Raw genomic sequence first — 17252 nt, forward strand, 5'->3', positions numbered from 1 at the left:
TGCAGCTCTACCACTGTGATGACACGGGACAGATAAAAAAATAAATATACATTTTCCTCGGTGAAAAATATTTTTTTTCACAAACGGATTTGTTGCACGCTGGTTAACATAAGCTATTCTAGTTATCCATTGTTTAATTATTTGTTTCTATCATTTATAGTTATTTTTTATACTTTTTAATAACCGTCAGGTCCTGCCTCAGCCGCGGTGCAGGTCGGGAAGGTTTTCTTTTAAATTTCCCAACTAAAATCCTGAATGGCCACAATGTCGCCCCCTGTTTGTATTATCTGTGTATTTTCTAAAGTCGACGTCAAGAGCTTGGTTTTTTGCCTGACGAATCCAACACACTGTTTATCTTTACGTCAGTTTACAAATCTAGCAACATATTATTACGAGAAGAGTACACAGAGCCCGATATATAATGTCCAGGACAGGGTCAGAAACCTGTGTCAAAAATGACACAAAAATGCACCAGATATTTATATATATAAGTAACCTTACTCTATTTCTGGATAGTATGGATTTGAGGTATTTGAAACAAACATCATTCTGTGTGTTTTATATGGTAAAATCTAGAAAATAAACATTGCATCTTATAAAAAGAATAATAATTATAATAATAATAATTTCTGTCACTGCTCCAGGGTGTCTGCAGTTATTGCAAAAAAAATAAATATCTGAATTATGAATTAAGACAACATCTAGGCAAAACATCTCTTCCATATTAAAACATCTAGATACTCAATATACATGATCTGTGCATCGTGCCTGTATCTGTATCATATACAGTATGTTATACTGAGATCTTAGAAGAACAAAAAGTGTTACATTATTATGCTGACAAGGTATTTCATCTATAACATGCATTCTTCCACTACTGCCATATATAAATGTTTACATTTATACAGGCTCCTTTGGTTCAGGAAATCTTGCAACAGGACAGCTTATCATTAACCAATGTAATACCAAGTAGTAACTAGATAAAAAAGTTCGTCAAGACAAACTTTAAGTTGGCTTGAGAAAGCCGGTTCTAGAAAGTTTGAAAAAGATTGAAAAGATTGAAAAGTTTAAGTTTAAAAAGTTTTAAGTTTGATGGTTTTCAGTCAGAAATAGTTTGAAGTTTAAGATAGATAGATAGATAGATAGATAGTAAATAGCATTTCAGTAAGTTGGCTTTCTCAAGCCAACTTAATAACAGTCTATGTAGCTGAGGTTTTTCGTGGATCATCTGGTTTTAACTTATTTGAGAAAGACGGAAGGACAAAGGGTATAGGCTGCTTATGCTGTATATTGATGTACTCATGTCCAGTGTACTTAGAAAGTACACAAAGTGAGGTTCATGGTAATATACAATATAAATGTATGAAAAAGGGGATTTATATATATATATAAAATAGCTGGACTGACACTTTCTAGCAACTATGGAAAAAGGTCATTGTAAGTATGTTAAATGAATGAACAATTCAGACTTGTATGTAGAAATGATCAGCATTTTCTAAAATGTGTAATGTTCTTTTGCCTCTTAATCTTAAAAGAAATATAATGTGAACAAGATGCCTAAGCCGACACCTCGACCCTTAAGAAGTTTATTCTACAACAAATTTAGATTCTGTACTCACACAAAGACATAAAAATCTGGAATAGTGCTTAATAATGTATAGTGATTTTAAAAGATCACAGCCATATTTTGATTTTCATTTAAACGGGTTCAGAAAATGTTTATTAGAACAGTTTAATTATTGACAACATGACATATTAATCCATGACAGCGCTAAACATAGTTCCTGCACAAAATGTGTCCACCCTGAGGTATGCCAACAACTGCAAACATGAGACACCCTATAAATTAGTTTATTATTCTAAAATATGTTTTTGCAATTAATATAGGCCTACACTAAATCAATATTCAAATTTTTTTTTTCACAATAACTAATTAACCATCCAAGCAATCAACAAGTAAAACAATCTGTAAGGGGTCTTGAAAAGACAAAACGACAAGATCCTCCATGTTTAATGTGAATACACAATACAGTTATACAAATACAGAGAATATAACAAAAACATCAAAAACATTTGTTTCAAATGAATCCCATATAAAGGCAGGTCCACCAGTTTCACTTGTTGATGTTCTACACTGTCACATGTTTACATGGTCATTCCTTAAGGTAGACCTCTGCATGTATTCTTTTCATCTGTTGACCCGTTGTCCTTGTGGTTCCTTGTCTCCTCAACTTCATTCTCCTCTTCCTCTCCCTTTCCCAGCATTCTAAGTGGCCATAGCAGGCCATGCTGGGCATGTTCAGGTTTTTGACAGCAGGGCACATTTTTCTCTTTAGTAAGAAAATAAAGCAGTGCATTCAGCCACGCATTGAATGAGGCCAGCGGCCGAGTGATTTTATAACAGATGGAAACCATGCGCATGGTGTGGCATTGCACCCTACTCGTCACTTTCAGCAGTAGGAAAATGGTGCGAGTGACATGGAAGGGGAAGAAGCAAAGGGCAAAGAGGAGAGTGATAGTAATGATGGTCTTGATGGACTTGCGCCGCCTGTTGACATAGGGCGAATGAGCCCCCAAGATGATTGACATGCCCTCTCCACCTAACCCTGCGACACTTTCACAGCCCGTCCCACTTCTGACTCTTTGAGGAGGAGGTTGAGAGTGCAGCGTCCGAAATATTGTTAACACTACTTGCGAGTAGCACCAGGCAATGATGGTAAATGGCACAAAAAACCCTAAGAAATGAAGCGTGACCCCATAAGGGATGTAATCATGGAACTCTCTATCAATTGCATCGTCCCAGCAATTATTGAATACCTCCTCCCTTGAGCCCTTACCATCACGTGGAAGATACTGAGTCTGTGCAAAACGAAAAATTGGGCATGTTAGTGCAAAAACAGCAATCCACACCAAAACGCAAGTCCCCTTTACTGCTCGTTTGGTCTCCAAGGTGATGGTCTTCATGGGGTGGCAGATGCCCAGGTAGCGATGCACTGAGATACAAGTGAGGAAGAAGATGCTGCAGTAGAGGTTGAAGTAGAAGAGGAATCGCACTAGACGGCACATGAAGTCTCCAAACACCCAGTCGTCCCGCATGACATAACTGGCCACCAAAAAGGGCAGGGATAAACCATACATGAAGTCTGTCGTGGCCAGGTTCACCATGTAAATCAGGGAAGCATTCCAGTGCCTGGTGCGTCGAAAGGAACGATAGAGAACTACAAAGTTAAGGGTTATGCTGAAGACAAAGGTAAAGGAGTAGCAAATGGGCAGGAAGATGTACTTGTAGGACTCGTCAATATTGCAGGAGCCAGTAACTGAAGAATTATGTGAGGAGGAAAGCTGGGCATCTGCCCCCTTCTCTGTTTCAAACAAAACAGTAGGCACGCTCGTCATTGTCGGCTAGTTCCTAATCGGATTCTTAGGGGGCGTCCTTGTTTCATCCTCCCATTCTTTGCCTCTGAAACCACGTCTTCTCCAATAAACAAATTAGTTTGAATTTCCAGCGATCCCCTCCGTCTGGTCTAGTTTAGAGAGAGATACATTGCTTTTAGGATTCACAAAATGTACCAGCTTTTCAAAACCTATAAAAGCAGTTGTCATCCCACACAGGCCCTCCCCGCATCCCCCTTTCTCTTTCACAACCCCCGGTACTGTTTGCGCATAGGTATATATGCTGCTGATTCAGACCCTTTTCACTTCATTAACCCATCAAACAGTAACCACACTTCCCCTCTATGTTCTATTCTATCTTACCCACCCCTTACCCCATCCCTCACGTCAGAACTCTCTACCCCATCTCTCTTCCTCGAAAAAAATATAAACGATATGTAATTGCCGGCTTTAGAAACCTAAAGTCAGCCTTTGTCAAACTACGCCTAGACTCCCTTTGGATCCATTTGCACATTAAACATCCTTTGGGATTCTATGGATGTCATGGCTATCCCCACCTCCCGGTAAAGTTAGCACACAGCTGACTGAGCTTGTGGTGAATTGCTTATTGCCTACCACTTCTCAGACATATAAGACACTATGTAAATAAATCAGTCATTATCTGAAGGTCACTAAATGACATTAAGGTAGTCTGCTTTGGCTAAATACATAACACGGCCCTTACTTGGGGAATCAGACATCATAAACAATGCAAACAACCCTTCACATTGCCTATATATTGTAAGAGTTTACTGCCATGCATAGCTGTAAACTTATTTAATAGTGAGACTAAAACACAAGAATATTTATAGGCAAGATACATATTAACATTTTTCTGGGAAAGCAAAATATTTGTAAACTGTAAAACACCATTGACTTATGCAAGGACAGCGAAAAACTGCTATTTCATCTGGTCACGAGCTGTTAAAAATATTTCACTTACCTTTTTAGTAGAGCGATAAAGTTCTCTTTAGAAAAATTAAGAGTCTCAGTAGCCTATAAATAAAACCTGAGGAATGCCTCTATTCCCACACTGAAAACAATTACAGCTAATTCGACTATCAAGAAGAAAATACAGAAGAGCAAATCAAAGACGATTTGGATGCAGCCCTGAATCTTTCCCTTTCACATCAGTTTCTTGAACTATTTTGACCATTCTCTCAATCCAACCCTCCTTGGTCATCTCTTGCTCCATGATCTGTCCCTCCCTCTTTCTTCTTTCCTCTATTAGTGCTGAGCTGGCCTTTTGACAACACAAACTCTGGCTAGGCAAAATACACACAGACACACACAACAGAAGAGCAATAATATACCATTACAACAAAACAGTACACATATACGATCTTTCTGAGTTCCCTTTTATTCCACAAAATAATATTTAAGTATTTCACAAACAGTGACACAAACAATCCAGTTAAGAGTTGCTTAGCAATGTACAGTGGGTACGGAAAGTATTCAGACCCCCTTCAATTTTTCACTCTTTGTTCATACTTTGTAGCATTTAATGAGCCATGTCTTAACATGTGAGGCTTGGCATAATTGGCTTTGCCACTAAACAAATTAGAGTAATATTGAGCAAAAAATTGTCTTTTGTTGCTTTGAATGTGGCCTTTTCTCACTTTGTTGCTTTATCAGTCTGATCTTGCAACTGTAAGAGTGTAAACTGCAGTTTTAAATCCTCATCGGTGCCTTAAAAATGTCAATAAAAAAGCTGAAATGAAAAACTATAAAAACCTTTAAAGGGTTTCAAAGTGATGATGGAGTGCTGTAGCTTTTCACAGTAAAGTCAATTAGTTCAGGCAGCTCATGGACAGTCTTGTAAAGGAAAGGTCCCGTCATTTTGTTCCTTAGTGGACATACTTTTTTTTTTCTGATTGTGCATCAGAGTGATGTCATATCTTGTACCTCCAGTAGCATGGCGTCCTGCTCTGTTCTTAGCTGGTCCCTTGTGAGAAGTCGACCCACCAGCTCTGAACTGAGGTCTACACACATACACAGACATACGCTTATTTATTCACAACAGACATCATCAATGTAATGTAACAGTTAATACTTTGGCTTACCATGGATGTCTTTGCTTAGTGAGGTCCTCAATGCTTTCAACTCCTTCAAGCTGAAATTCTTTAAGTCATTTCGTTCATAGTGCTTCCTTTCTCTGACAGCCTCACTGGGAGGTATAGTCTGTGATGGGGGTCAGTGGAGTGCAATTATGACTTTGAATATATATACACAACTATTCAAATGTTTAGGGTCGGTAAGACTTTTAAAATGTAAAATCTCTTATGCTCACCAAGGCTGCATTTATTTGATCAAACATGCAGTAAAACGTATTCAAATAATTTCACGTATCCTTGCTGAATTAAAGCATTAATTTATTTATTTTAATTCTTACTGACCCCAAATATTTGAATGGTAATGTGCAGAACATTGCATTTACATAACTAATACAAACTAATACCTAACTATTTGAATAGATGTGCTTCTTGAAATTAACAAATACATAAAATGAAATGCACACTTAGGACACGAGACCATGAATATGTGCTCTGTTCCAACCTGTTTTTGCTCCAATCTCAATTTATGTCTGAGTACACTCAGTGCAGCTCTGACATCATTCTTGAACCCTCTTGATTTGGTTTTCTTTGTCGATGCAGAGCTTGAACCACATTCCTTCTCTAACCTCTGATTGCTGCCACTCTTACTGGACTGTTTTGCCACCTGAAAAGGTAGCAAAGAGTGCAACAAAAGCAATTATTAATCTTACCAAGTATAAATCTCATCATTAAACAGACATGAACAAAAATGTATGTCTTTATCTCGATCCATCTGAGCACTACACCCACTGAAGTTGTTCACATTATTCACATTACAGTATGTTGCCACCCACTTCCACTAACAGTGAAAACGGCAATACTGCAATTTATTTTACCTCTTTCTTTGCCTCCATTTCCTCTTCTTCCTCTTCACTTTCACTGTTGTTGATGAAGCAGAGCTGTAGATTCATCTGGCTCTGAAGCCTAGTATAATAAAGCACAATTGCTATAGATTTTATTCAAATTCTGAAGAAGTGGAAAGAAAGGAAATTGAGATTTATTAAATCTGTGTGACCTTGATGTCAGAGCAGTCAGACGACTGTTGCATTCGTCCTCCATGTCCTCACAGGGCTCTCTGTGACTGCTCAGCCCTCTGATTTCTGGCCAGTCTACTGTCAGCCTGTCCAAGTCCTGCAGAGAATTTTTTTTTTAATATAAATCCATGGCAGCCGTTATTGTAAATAAATAGTCAAGGACTCGTACTAGCAAAAGAACTGTAGCTCTTGTCAATCCAAAACAAAGTGTCATCTGTTTTTTTAATCTTTGACCATTTAAGGCACATTACTATCTTTACTTTCATTCAGACCTTTTCCCTCTGTCTCCGCTCTTCTTGTTGCTTCTCAAGTTCAGCAATACGAAGACTCAGATCCTCCCAGTGCATGATGGGTAAGCCCAGTTCATCATCAGGGTATCCCCCGTGCCATAATAAGGCTGCCCCCTCTGCATCCTCCTCTGTCTCATCACTCTCTTTTTCATCTCCTCTCTCCAGCTCTTTTTCTTTTTCTCCATCCATTCTCAAGGTCCCTGACAGAATAAGAGTGAGGATCAAGAAGACAATATATTTAATAAAATAATAATAATAATAATAAAAACTGGCATCATCAGATCAGAACCAACTAACCCATATATGGCAAACTGTTTTAACATATATTCTTTAAAATGAACTAGTATCTATGTTTGTTTATAGTACTCAGTACTATAAAGTACTTTTTAATTATAGTATATAATTATACTATACAGTACTTTAGTGTCTAGTACCTTTTTCAGTTTCACTAATATTATTCAATGAGACCCTAGTACATACTATCTTTTATTTATTTGCTACTAGTACTAATGGTGATTCAATTCCATTCAATTCTATGGAGTTCTGTGGTTCATATGTCACAACAGACCATGTATTCAATTAATTCTGGTACCTATTCCGTTTTTAGTATTTGTTTATTAAGTACTAGTAGGCTACTTATTCTTGTAACTTTTAATAATTCAAAATAGCTACCAATGTCTTCAGTTTTCTTAGTTTTACTAAAACAAACACTAGTCCCTAAATATTAGACACTAGTGTGTATTGATACTAGTAACATTTTACTTAGTAAAACAGCTCGTCATGCAACGTCTGGGGTTTGTTTGCCTTTCACAGAATATGGACGAAACATTTCATCATTTTTTTTTCCTAGAAACGTTACAACATCCAGAACATGAGGGGCCATCTTCTGTATTACCTCAGAAACGGCAATATCCCAAAACATTAACTCTTTCTTAACAAATACTGACTGGTTTGGAAATTAGGTTTAAATCATAAACATAAAGATATTTCGGTATTTTACGTAATTTATACATTCCACTTATTTAAAAGTATGTTGATGTAGCCGTGTGCTATCACGTTTGGCCACGTATTGCACTGACACAATGCATCTTACAAACTGTATACTTACTTTTTTGGTGGAATGTGTTTGCAAATTATGCCCTGCTGTCAAAAATCATACATTTCCATAGTTTTCTTGGACTTTACAACTTGTTATCCTCCGTGCTGTCCCGTTACGCGCCCTCCTCCTCCTCCTCTACGTTATCCTTCTCACTCTTTTTCATCCATGGAGATGATGAATTTTCTATCTCTTTTCCGCTCCTTACACTACGTTCTTTAGAGGGTTATATGTACTGATTTTCATCTATTCAATCAATCCAACATTTTGTTCCTTAAACATTTCTCAACGCCGACAGCCAAAAACTAAAGGAATTCGGCGACGTTTTGTTATGGGGAGAGAACGTGAAGGGAGGAGAATGAGCAAAGGGTGAAAAAAGTAACCACTCCAGGTGTCCAGTTTCAGTCATTTGCTATTATTACGAAAGATTAGAGAATAAATCCTTAAAATATGTTGTCCATAACTCCTAAAAATGGTTACACAAAATGTTTGTTTCTAACATGAAAAGAAAACCGCTTGGGTTTAGGTGTCAAATGTCAACAAGTCTAAACATGCCTAATTTATGACGGCAAAACTGTAACCATCAGTGAACTGCAGGGTTTGTGTTTAAGAACATTTACATTAACGCTCGGCTGAAAACAAAACATCATTTAAATAACTTTATAATTCAAGGAATATAAACGTTCAATGCTCAAAACAATCAGGTCACTGGTGTTATATTTTATCAGTTTATTTGGTCTAATAAACCAAGCAAAAGATGACTGCAATAGAGCTAGATTGTTGTGAATAGACAGAACTCTGAATATTAATGAAGTGCTTATTACTTAAAGTTTGTTTCAAACTCTTTATGACGTTGCACTCGAGTCGGGAGTCACTGTACTTCCGCTTCCTCTAAAGTCAGCTGATTTAATCGGGTGACTGTTGACATCGATCTTACCGAGGCCAAAATAACTTGAAAGTTACTTCTAAAAGTTCAAATAACGGTCGTATAAAGTTTATTTGTAAACGGTCCTCTGGTGTCTCTGAGTAGCTGAAAAGCTTCTATTATAGAAATGGCTTCTTTGCTTTTCTGCGGTCCTAAACTGGCAGCATGTGGACTGGTCCTGAGCATTTGGGGTGTCATTATGCTGGTAAGTTAAATATTCTCTATTGTGTCACTATTTTTCTGTTTTCTATACATGGTTTATACATGCTGAAAGGTCATTACAATACATTAAGCATATCTTACTTTTTTTGGGAACTGTAATAAATAAATTGCCTTCACACATAATGTCAACAATAATGCACAGTTCCCATTGTCCTGGAAAACTTAGAAATATCAGGGAAGTATAAAAGTTAGATTTGCAGGCCTGGAAAAGTAATGGAAATGTCTAGTCAATATAATTTTAGCTAAAGTATTTATTCATTTAGCTAGAAATTGCTCTTTGTGAGGCCTATCATTATAAAAATATTGATATTAAATCCTTATCCAGTCACTACAAACTACTTGAAAAGTCATGGGGGTGAAAATCATAAAGGTGTGCGGACACTGAATATGAAAACTAGCAGACAGTGCCAGTGAAGGGAGAAATACAGCCCTACACCATAATCAACATTTTCTGTCTTATTTCTCTTAGGCAATGTTGGGGATTTTTTTCACCACACATTCAGCTGTGCTCAGAGAGGATGTACCTTTCACAGCGGAAGACTTCAAGTCAGTTCCTTTTGCCATTTACTCATTTAGTTACGCTGGAAAATATGTCTGTCTAGCATAGGGAATGTCACGTGTATTCACAAGATTTCATGACTGTTTTCCCCCCTCAGTCTGTCCAAAAGTGTAGTCCAGTCCTGTTAAAGGTGTTTAGGTTGTTTTCAAACACGATTCTTTTCTCTCATTTCAGGGGGGAAGCACTGCAAAACATCTATAAATTGTACAACCAAGTTGGATACAATTGCTTCATTGCAGCAGTACTCTATGTAGGCATAGGATTCTTGTCATTTTGTCAGGTTCGCCTGAACAAGCGCAAGGAATATCTAGTGCATTAGTACCACCTAGTGATTGGAGTATAACTCTACCTCTAAATTCCCTTGTGTTTGTATGTAATAATGCTCCATGTGCCTTAAAATGACTCTTAAATGAATGTAGATAATTGGATGGAATAGGATAATGCATTTTACTGTGATTTTCTTTATTGCCTTTCTATCTTGAAGCCTATCAAATATAAGATGTGTGCTCCTGCCCATTATTATTATGTGGTACTTCATTACTTTACCTTCTATAGTGCTATTTTGATCTGTGGACCTACCAAACACTGCTGATAAATGATTTAATTGTGATTTTATTTATACTTAATACACCTATCAAATATACAGTCTCATTGAGTACATGTTCAATGGAATTTCACATGGTCACATTGGTTGTTTTCACAATAAATGACTGAAAATGATTTTGCCTATGCAATTTGTCACTATAGGAATTGATAAGTGTAGACCTTGTCTCCGTAAACATGGTTCTAAAATTACAGACCATTTTTTAGATGTACAACTGGAGACTTTCAAAACTTTAACTACTGAAGGTTTTAAATGGTATTAAACAATCGATATAAAAAAAATGAAACTGACTTTATTTGCTATGGAATGTACAAAGCATGTTTTTTCATATAGCTGTTAGGGTAAAAGTATAACAGTAATGCATGTTTCATTGTCTTCATCTGGGAAAAAAAATGTACTATATATATGTAGCATATATGAAGTGCATTTTATGAAGCTTACCACATTTATTAAAGAATACAGTGGTTAGTAAAAATCAACAGAAAACAATTCGGTACCATCCAAACCGTGCCTTATGAAATAAAGTTTAAAAAGACTTTTATTTTTAGGTTTTAACTATTTTCAAAAGTAAAAATAAATACTGTTAACAAAAATTGAATGTAAAAAAGCTTAATGCCTTGATTCTTTTAAAAAATGTTACAGACTAAATTAATTACATAATTATGTCACAGTATTTCTGCTGTTAGGGATGACGTTCCGGAGAAAAGTATTAGCCTCAGCTATAGCTAAGAAAGGTACTTTGGGTGTTATTTGAATGTGTGCTAATTTTAAGATTTAGCTGACCTACGCACGAAAATGTTCACAGACACATAATTATACTCATAAATGTAGAATGAGCGTTTTCTCTAAATGGTGATGCTATTTTCCATGCGACTTGGACACAGATAAAGGTACTGCAGTTCTAGTCCCTCATTCTGAGCTATTATATGCTCCTCCAGTTCTTTCAGCTCCTTTCTGAATTTATCAATCACTTTCAAAGCAGCAGGCTCAGTAAAGTACTGTTCCACATACTGGCCCATTGGAATCTGAAGAAAAGAGAGGAAACAGAAGTGTTGAAGTCATCATTGTGATACTTTATTAAAGGCTAATTAATTTTAATGCTTCATGGAAAGACATTTCTTTTGGATGGATATAGTCTGATGTTACTTATAAATATGGATTATACTGTACTTTATATGACCATAAATAATGTAAAAGTTGTGACAGCCTGTGCTATTGACTCACTGCATCCGGCTGTGCCCTGCCCAAATGCCATGTGATGGCCATTTGCAGACAGGACTGGCTGATATCGGGGAGTGTGTCCATGATCAGGTCCATGGTGACAGCATCCTTATCTGTTGGTGGAGGGTGCCGCATTGTGCAGGGCGTATTGGGTACCCATGCACACCAATCAAACTACAGTACAGAGACGAAGATCAACAGTGATCACAATAAAGCTATGTAATGATTTTTAACCCTTAGGTAACACACTTCATGTAAATGATTGTTTCTGGTAACCTGCATTCAATATAGTGTAGAAAAAGTAGGTTTTTATATTTGATAAGATGTGATGTGTTAGTTACCTGTCCATTATTGGTGGCAGCATGTTGTGCTGTGCTGGTAAAGATCACCACGCTTAACAGTGTGATGAGTTCTTCTTTTGTCTTCAGCTCACTAGCTAGGCCTGACATGCAAGAAACAAACCGTTACTCCTAGCTTACTCCTAATTTCAAGTGCCATTTATTTAGCTCATGTAGTTCATTGTGATGAGGGCAAGTTTCTTCCTCTAATAACCACATGGGGGCACTTATTCTTATCCTTTATGTTCTTTATTACTTCCTTTTCCTGTTTTATCTCGACTTAATGGTGTATCTGGCATGTAGAATGTGCATATACATCCCCCTGATGTCTTTTGACATTTTTAAAATTCAATACTGGTGACCTGTATTTGGTATGATTGTATAGGATGATTTATATTACCATCCAAAAATTTGAGGTTGGCAAGATTTATTAAAAAGAAGTCTCCTGTTCTCACCAAATTAGTCCCTTACGCTACACTTAATTGATCAAAAATACAGTAATATTGTGAAATATTATTGCAATTTCAAAACTGTTTTCTATCTTAATATATTTTTAAATGTTATTTATTCTTGTGATGGCAAAGTTGAATTTTCAGCAAACATTACTCTAGTCTTCAGTGTCACATAAAACACTTATTATTATCAGTTTTGAAAACAGCTGTACTGCTCAATATTTTTGTGGAAACCAAGATACATCAAATAAAATTTCAAAAGGACAGCATTTATTTGAAACAGAAATCATTTATAACATTTGAAATGTCTTTACTGTCACGTTTGTTCAATTTAATGCATCCTCCCGAATAAAAGTATTAATTTCTTTTAAAAACATGGTATTGACCACAAACGTTCGAACTGTAGTGTATATTGTCAAGCCTAAATAAATACACTGCACAGGGTTCTAAATATATTCTTCATCCACTACAGTACATTTGTGAGTCCAATGATGCAGTCATGTATTCATATCTTACCAAAATGTGGCACATCCACAAAGCCCTCCACAGCCACCTCATTAATCCACGCCTGAATTTCTGAGTCCTGTTCAACTTCATGATCACTCTTGTAGTACAGGGAAACTATTCCTGAAACAAAACTAAGAGTGGAAAAAAGTGCTTAAAGAAATAGGTCTGATAATACAAGAGTTTTATAATTATATACACTGCTTCATTCACATGCAAACGTCTCAAAGAATTATGCCCATAGTACATCTACAGTCATAAGAATTAAAAGCACTGAATAAAGAAATCCTATTTAAATAAATTACTTTTGAATGACATCCCACAGCATCAGAGAATGGTCCCTGTAGAAATAGTCTCTTAGTTTAGCAACTCCTCTGTCCAAGAAGTCAAATTTGGGCTGGAGGGAGCGATAGGTTAATACTTCATACTCCCTCTGTGCCAGAATCAAGAGTCCATCTCCACCTGTTGATACCACCTGAAAAACACAATTTTTGACATTTATGACCAACTGAGTGAATTAAAAATACACTAGTTATGTTGTCTGTGGTTGGCTAGTTTCAGGGGGGTGATAAGAACCCGGACCACTAAAAATCTGGTCGCCGTGATTTTGCCAAGTAAGACATGTTCCTGGATCAACTTCTTTTGTTGATCCTAGATCAACATTACTGTCCAAAAATATAGACTAAACCCAATCCCTACCCCTAAACCTAACCCTACCCATAATTTATTCCTAAAATCAGTGTGAAATGATATCTGATTAACAAGGGTGTAGAAGCACCTAACCTTGATCGTAAGCCTAAAACAGATATTTCCTGAAAAGTTATCCCTCAATTCTGATTGGTTAATTGGAATGTTGTTCCAGGATCAACAAGGATGTTGATCCAGGAACATGTTGTATTTGGTGAAATCACGCTCACAAATAAGATTATTGTAGTGGTCCTGAACAATATTTTGGCGGCAGGCTTTGCTCTGAAGGGTTCATATTCTGAGCTGTCCACTAGCAAACTACATTGTGTACAGATGCTCACCCTTTTGAAGATGCCATCTGGGGAGATCAGCTGTGTTCTGCCACGACAGTTAATCTCAAGTGTATACCTCAGGTGTGGAGCCAAGAGCTGCAATGAGAGAAAAAGTGACAGAAAGAAAAAGTGAAGAAGAGTCTTAACATACAATACAGCTGGATAATTTAATGAATGACTAGCGATTTTGATGCATCGGTGATTATCTAACTTTAAACATGCTTTGAAACATGCAAATGTATCTTTCCTAAAAAGCACTTCCTGTAGACTTCCTCTAACCTTATATATAGTGTGAACAGCAGGCAGCTGTCGGAGTGTGGCCACACAAATCACTTCAACCACCAAGTGTGTGCGTAACAGATGTGATAACAACTGAAAGACCTGGAACTCAGAGTGACGAACCCACATCTTTGCCAATAACCAGGCCAGAGGTGGATCGCTAGGTAGAAATATGGGTGTGTCCTTATCAGGTTTCTGTTCAAGCTGAAAGGAAGGGAGAAGAACAATCAGACATTTCTGATTTTTTACATCAGTGTTTGACAGTTAATTTCTGGATAGGTTCCTGTAATGTTACTATGATTGTTACATTAATACCCTATCTGCAAAATTCATGTTTTGATACTTTGTCTTTAATTCAGATGTATTTCTCTAAAAAAAAAGAAAAAAAAAGTATCTTCTTTTTGGTAAAAAACACAAACATAAACATATTTTCGGCAGATGGAGGCAGGAGTAAGATTTGGAAAACCCTGCTGTAGATTCATCCTAGTTTATGTTTCCGAATATATGTGAGTCAGCAAGTTTTACCTGTATGGAGATGGGAATGAGACCTTTCTCAGGATGTTCATATAGTAAGCAAAGCGGGGCAGCTATGTGCTGTGCCTGGTCTCTGATTACATTGGCAGGAATCCCATCCATTATTGCATGATCAACCAGGAATATATTTCCTTTCTTTAGTAGGAGAGACAAAGAAACATAATCAGATCCACTGTTCCAATAATCCACTGTATTTAAGAAAATAAACACTAAACTCTCACCATGAGTTCTTCCTTCAAAGTTGTTGTAGGTATAAGAGAAGACTGCACCATGTCTCCCATGACAAGGAAGTTCGACGGCAGCTCCTTGCACCTGGTAATCATTCTTGGGTTTGAGCCGTTGAGGAACTGGTAACCAAAAAAACTGTCTTCTTTCCAGTGCTTCATGGTGTATTCTGAACAAAATATTGATCACAAATTCATGTTATTCATTTAATGACATTGGTAACTTTCTGTATGTGACTTTTCGGAAAGATTTTTGCCTCGTCACAGTTACAGAAGGGGTCTATTACATAGGCCATGCTTGATCTTATTTTAAGTATTATAACGTGATGGTTGATTCAGCAATGATCATTTTAAACCAACCAATAAACAAAATCAATCGATAAACAGCTGCAACAGGTTTCAAAATTTCACACTACATTTTTAGGTGCCCTGCGTGCTACGCACTGCTTGTGTAAACGCTGGATAACGTTCTGATTTGCATATTTATGAGGTAAATAAAGTCGGCAAAAAAATAGCTCACGACAAACACGCCACCGCCTCTTGCTTTGATAACTGCTCTTCTGTCTGTGGAAATGTCCGCTATGGTACTTTTAAATATGTTGTAATGTATTGTTCAATAAGTAACGAATAACACTGTATTTTCTTTACTCCAGATAACGCGCTGCTCATTTTTCTCTCAGACATTAAAAGAGCGCGTGCTAGAAGTTCATGCGACACGAGATGTACACGAGTACATTATAAGTAAGGTAAGTAAGTGCTGTTTAATTTATTATTGGTTTCTGTTGTTAAACCGATTCGAATATTTATATATATTCTTGCACCTAATTGTTTCGCATTTTATACCTTTAGCACCAGTGTTGGGGGTAACTAGATACATGTAACGGAACTATGTAATTTAATGACAAAATAAATGTAACTGTAATCTGTTACAGTTACTGAGAAAAATGGTGTAGTTTAATTACAGTTATTTATGAAAATGTTAAAGCTTACAACGGGGGCTACAGCTGAATATTTTTACACACTTTAGGACAGAACAGGGCACATGCTTATTTGATATCTGTTTTATTTCCTATTTGGGTTTGTGTAACTAATAACTATTAAACTATACAGTATCTTCTGATTTTAACCTCAGAACAATCTCAAAGTAAAAAGATGTGCTAAAGTCTGATTTTGTGGTGGCCGTGCTTTAAAATGTAATTATTATATATAGCCTATTAAATCTTAATTAAAGTGTAGAAGGATTTGGGGAAGTCTGACAGTAATCAGTGTTGAATACTACTGTAAGGTTAATCCTGCCTACTTTAAATGTTTCTAAATGATTAACAGTTGGAAACATTCGTTAGAAATTTAGAAAAGTAATCAAAAAATAATCAAATGTAATCAGTTGCATTACACTTTAATAAAGTAATTTAAATAGTTACACTACTTATTACATTTTAAATAGGGTAACTTGTAATCTGTAACCTATTACATTTCCAATCTAAACTTCCCAACACTGTTTAGCACCGCTTCATCGTTAGCTGCATTGTGAGCTTTCATAATCAAGAGTTAAAAATGTGTGAAGCTTATCTTAACTCAGGGCAGTAAGTGGCTTTTATCCAGGGATTTAAAAAATCATATAGGGTTAAGTGCAGTGTGAACATCTGCTATTCAAGGCTGGGAATAAATGTGGAATTTTGACATGACATTGTGAAATGCCGTTCATTTTTGATATAGATCTCCTACACATAGCTAAAGGGTTACATAAACATGTTACACAATGGTATTTTCTGGGAAGAGAGCTTTCCGAGAATGCAGTAATTACATGAAATGCATATTTTCTGGTAACTAAACTAAGAAAGAAAGAAAACAACAGGGACAGATTAAGTGATTGTTACCAGCTATGGGACTTCTTAGCTTCCAGAAGATCCTTTTGAAGTCGTCCAGGTCATTCCAGGACTTTCCGAACTTGATTGCCAGTTTTTTCAGAGAGAGCTCCAAAAGCCTGAGAAGCAAACGGTGTACAAGTGGATTCGTGATTAGATTAATGAAATAGTAATTAAAGGGGTCATATGATGTTGCTAAAAAGAACATTATTTTGTGTATTTGGTGTAATGAAATGTGTTTATGCGGTTTAAAGTAAAAAAAAAAACATTATTTTCCACATACTGTACATTATTGTTTCTCCTCTATGCCCCGCCTTTCTGAAACGCATCGATTTTTACAAAGTTCATCGGTCTGAAAAGCGAGGTGTGCTCTGATTGGCCAGCTATCCAGTGCGTTGTGATTGGCCGAATACCTCAAGCATGTGACGGAAATGTTACGCCCCTTACCATACTGTGATGCCATGTCCCGGTTGGAGCGAAGAGACAAAAACATAAAAAAAAAACATTATAAACGAGGCATTTGTTGCATCCAGTGGGGACATAATTGCGGATTATAATGAC

General features: G+C 36.6%; 4 protein-coding genes across 6 annotated transcripts in view; 1 reads left to right on the plus strand and 3 right to left on the minus strand.

Annotated features, from left to right (window-relative positions):
• Positions 1-2160: 2160 nt before the first annotated feature.
• On the minus strand, positions 2161-3511 carry LOC107669157 (P2Y purinoceptor 3-like). Its single transcript, XM_016461289.1, has one exon. The coding sequence runs from the start codon at positions 3394-3396 to the stop codon at positions 2161-2163; it is 1236 nt and encodes a 411-aa protein (XP_016316775.1). The 5' UTR covers positions 3397-3511.
• Positions 3512-4784: 1273 nt separating this feature from the next.
• On the minus strand, positions 4785-8356 carry LOC107669168 (schwannomin-interacting protein 1-like). 2 transcript variants are annotated; one of them, XM_016461300.1, is made up of 7 exons: positions 8014-8356; positions 6832-7049; positions 6541-6656; positions 6362-6449; positions 5989-6150; positions 5496-5613; positions 4785-5414 (listed from the first exon to the last, which is right to left on the minus strand). In XM_016461300.1, exons 2-7 carry the CDS (start codon positions 7036-7038, stop codon positions 5314-5316), a joined length of 792 nt encoding a protein of 263 aa, XP_016316786.1. In that variant the 5' UTR covers positions 7039-7049; positions 8014-8356; the 3' UTR covers positions 4785-5313. The 2 variants fall into 2 exon arrangements, with proteins under 2 accessions (XP_016316786.1, XP_016316794.1); XM_016461308.1 differs by having other exon boundaries at positions 7958-8356.
• Positions 8357-8809: 453 nt separating this feature from the next.
• Positions 8810-10502, plus strand: LOC107669181 (ribonuclease kappa-A-like). 2 transcript variants are annotated; one of them, XM_016461328.1, is made up of 4 exons: positions 8810-8939; positions 8983-9075; positions 9562-9638; positions 9826-10502. In XM_016461328.1, exons 2-4 carry the CDS (start codon positions 8998-9000, stop codon positions 9968-9970), a joined length of 300 nt encoding a protein of 99 aa, XP_016316814.1. In that variant the 5' UTR covers positions 8810-8939; positions 8983-8997; the 3' UTR covers positions 9971-10502. The 2 variants fall into 2 exon arrangements, with proteins under 2 accessions (XP_016316814.1, XP_016316806.1); XM_016461320.1 differs by having other exon boundaries at positions 8810-9075; positions 9826-10501.
• A 408-nt stretch (positions 10503-10910) lies between these two features.
• LOC107669199 (arachidonate 12-lipoxygenase, 12S-type-like) overlaps positions 10911-17252 on the minus strand; it is a 9735-nt gene continuing 3393 nt past the window's right edge. Inside the window, exons 6-15 of the mRNA XM_016461338.1 lie at positions 16704-16810; positions 14824-14996; positions 14594-14737; positions 14069-14272; positions 13799-13885; positions 13076-13245; positions 12783-12904; positions 11818-11918; positions 11480-11650; positions 10911-11280 (exon numbers count right to left, since the gene is read on the minus strand). Of these exons, the coding sequence (XP_016316824.1) occupies positions 11101-11280; positions 11480-11650; positions 11818-11918; positions 12783-12904; positions 13076-13245; positions 13799-13885; positions 14069-14272; positions 14594-14737; positions 14824-14996; positions 16704-16810 (1459 nt within the window). The 3' untranslated portion in view covers positions 10911-11100. The remainder of the gene's footprint in view (positions 11281-11479; positions 11651-11817; positions 11919-12782; positions 12905-13075; positions 13246-13798; positions 13886-14068; positions 14273-14593; positions 14738-14823; positions 14997-16703; positions 16811-17252) is intronic.

This window comes from Sinocyclocheilus anshuiensis, unplaced genomic scaffold, assembly GCF_001515605.1.
Source record: "Sinocyclocheilus anshuiensis isolate Anshui unplaced genomic scaffold, SAMN03320099.WGS_v1.1 scaffold337, whole genome shotgun sequence".
Lineage (NCBI taxonomy): Eukaryota > Metazoa > Chordata > Actinopteri > Cypriniformes > Cyprinidae > Sinocyclocheilus > Sinocyclocheilus anshuiensis.

Coding starts and splice junctions, on each gene's coding strand:
- LOC107669157 (XM_016461289.1), bottom strand. CDS start 3,396: ATGACGAGCGTGCCTACTGTTTTGTTTGAAACAGAGAAGGGGGCAGAT.
- LOC107669168 (XM_016461300.1), bottom strand. CDS start 7,038: ATGGATGGAGAAAAAGAAAAAGAGCTGGAGAGAGGAGATGAAAAAGAG. Junction 6,657..6,831: donor AGCGGAGACAGAGGGAAAAG/GTCTGAATGAAA, acceptor AATTCTCTGCAG/GACTTGGACAGGCTGACAGT. Junction 5,415..5,495: donor ACTAAGCAAAGACATCCATG/GTAAGCCAAAGT, acceptor GTATGTGTGTAG/ACCTCAGTTCAGAGCTGGTG.
- LOC107669181 (XM_016461328.1), top strand. CDS start 8,998: ATGGCTTCTTTGCTTTTCTGCGGTCCTAAACTGGCAGCATGTGGACTG. Junction 9,076..9,561: donor TTTGGGGTGTCATTATGCTG/GTAAGTTAAATA, acceptor TATTTCTCTTAG/GCAATGTTGGGGATTTTTTT. Junction 9,639..9,825: donor TTCACAGCGGAAGACTTCAA/GTCAGTTCCTTT, acceptor CTCTCATTTCAG/GGGGGAAGCACTGCAAAACA.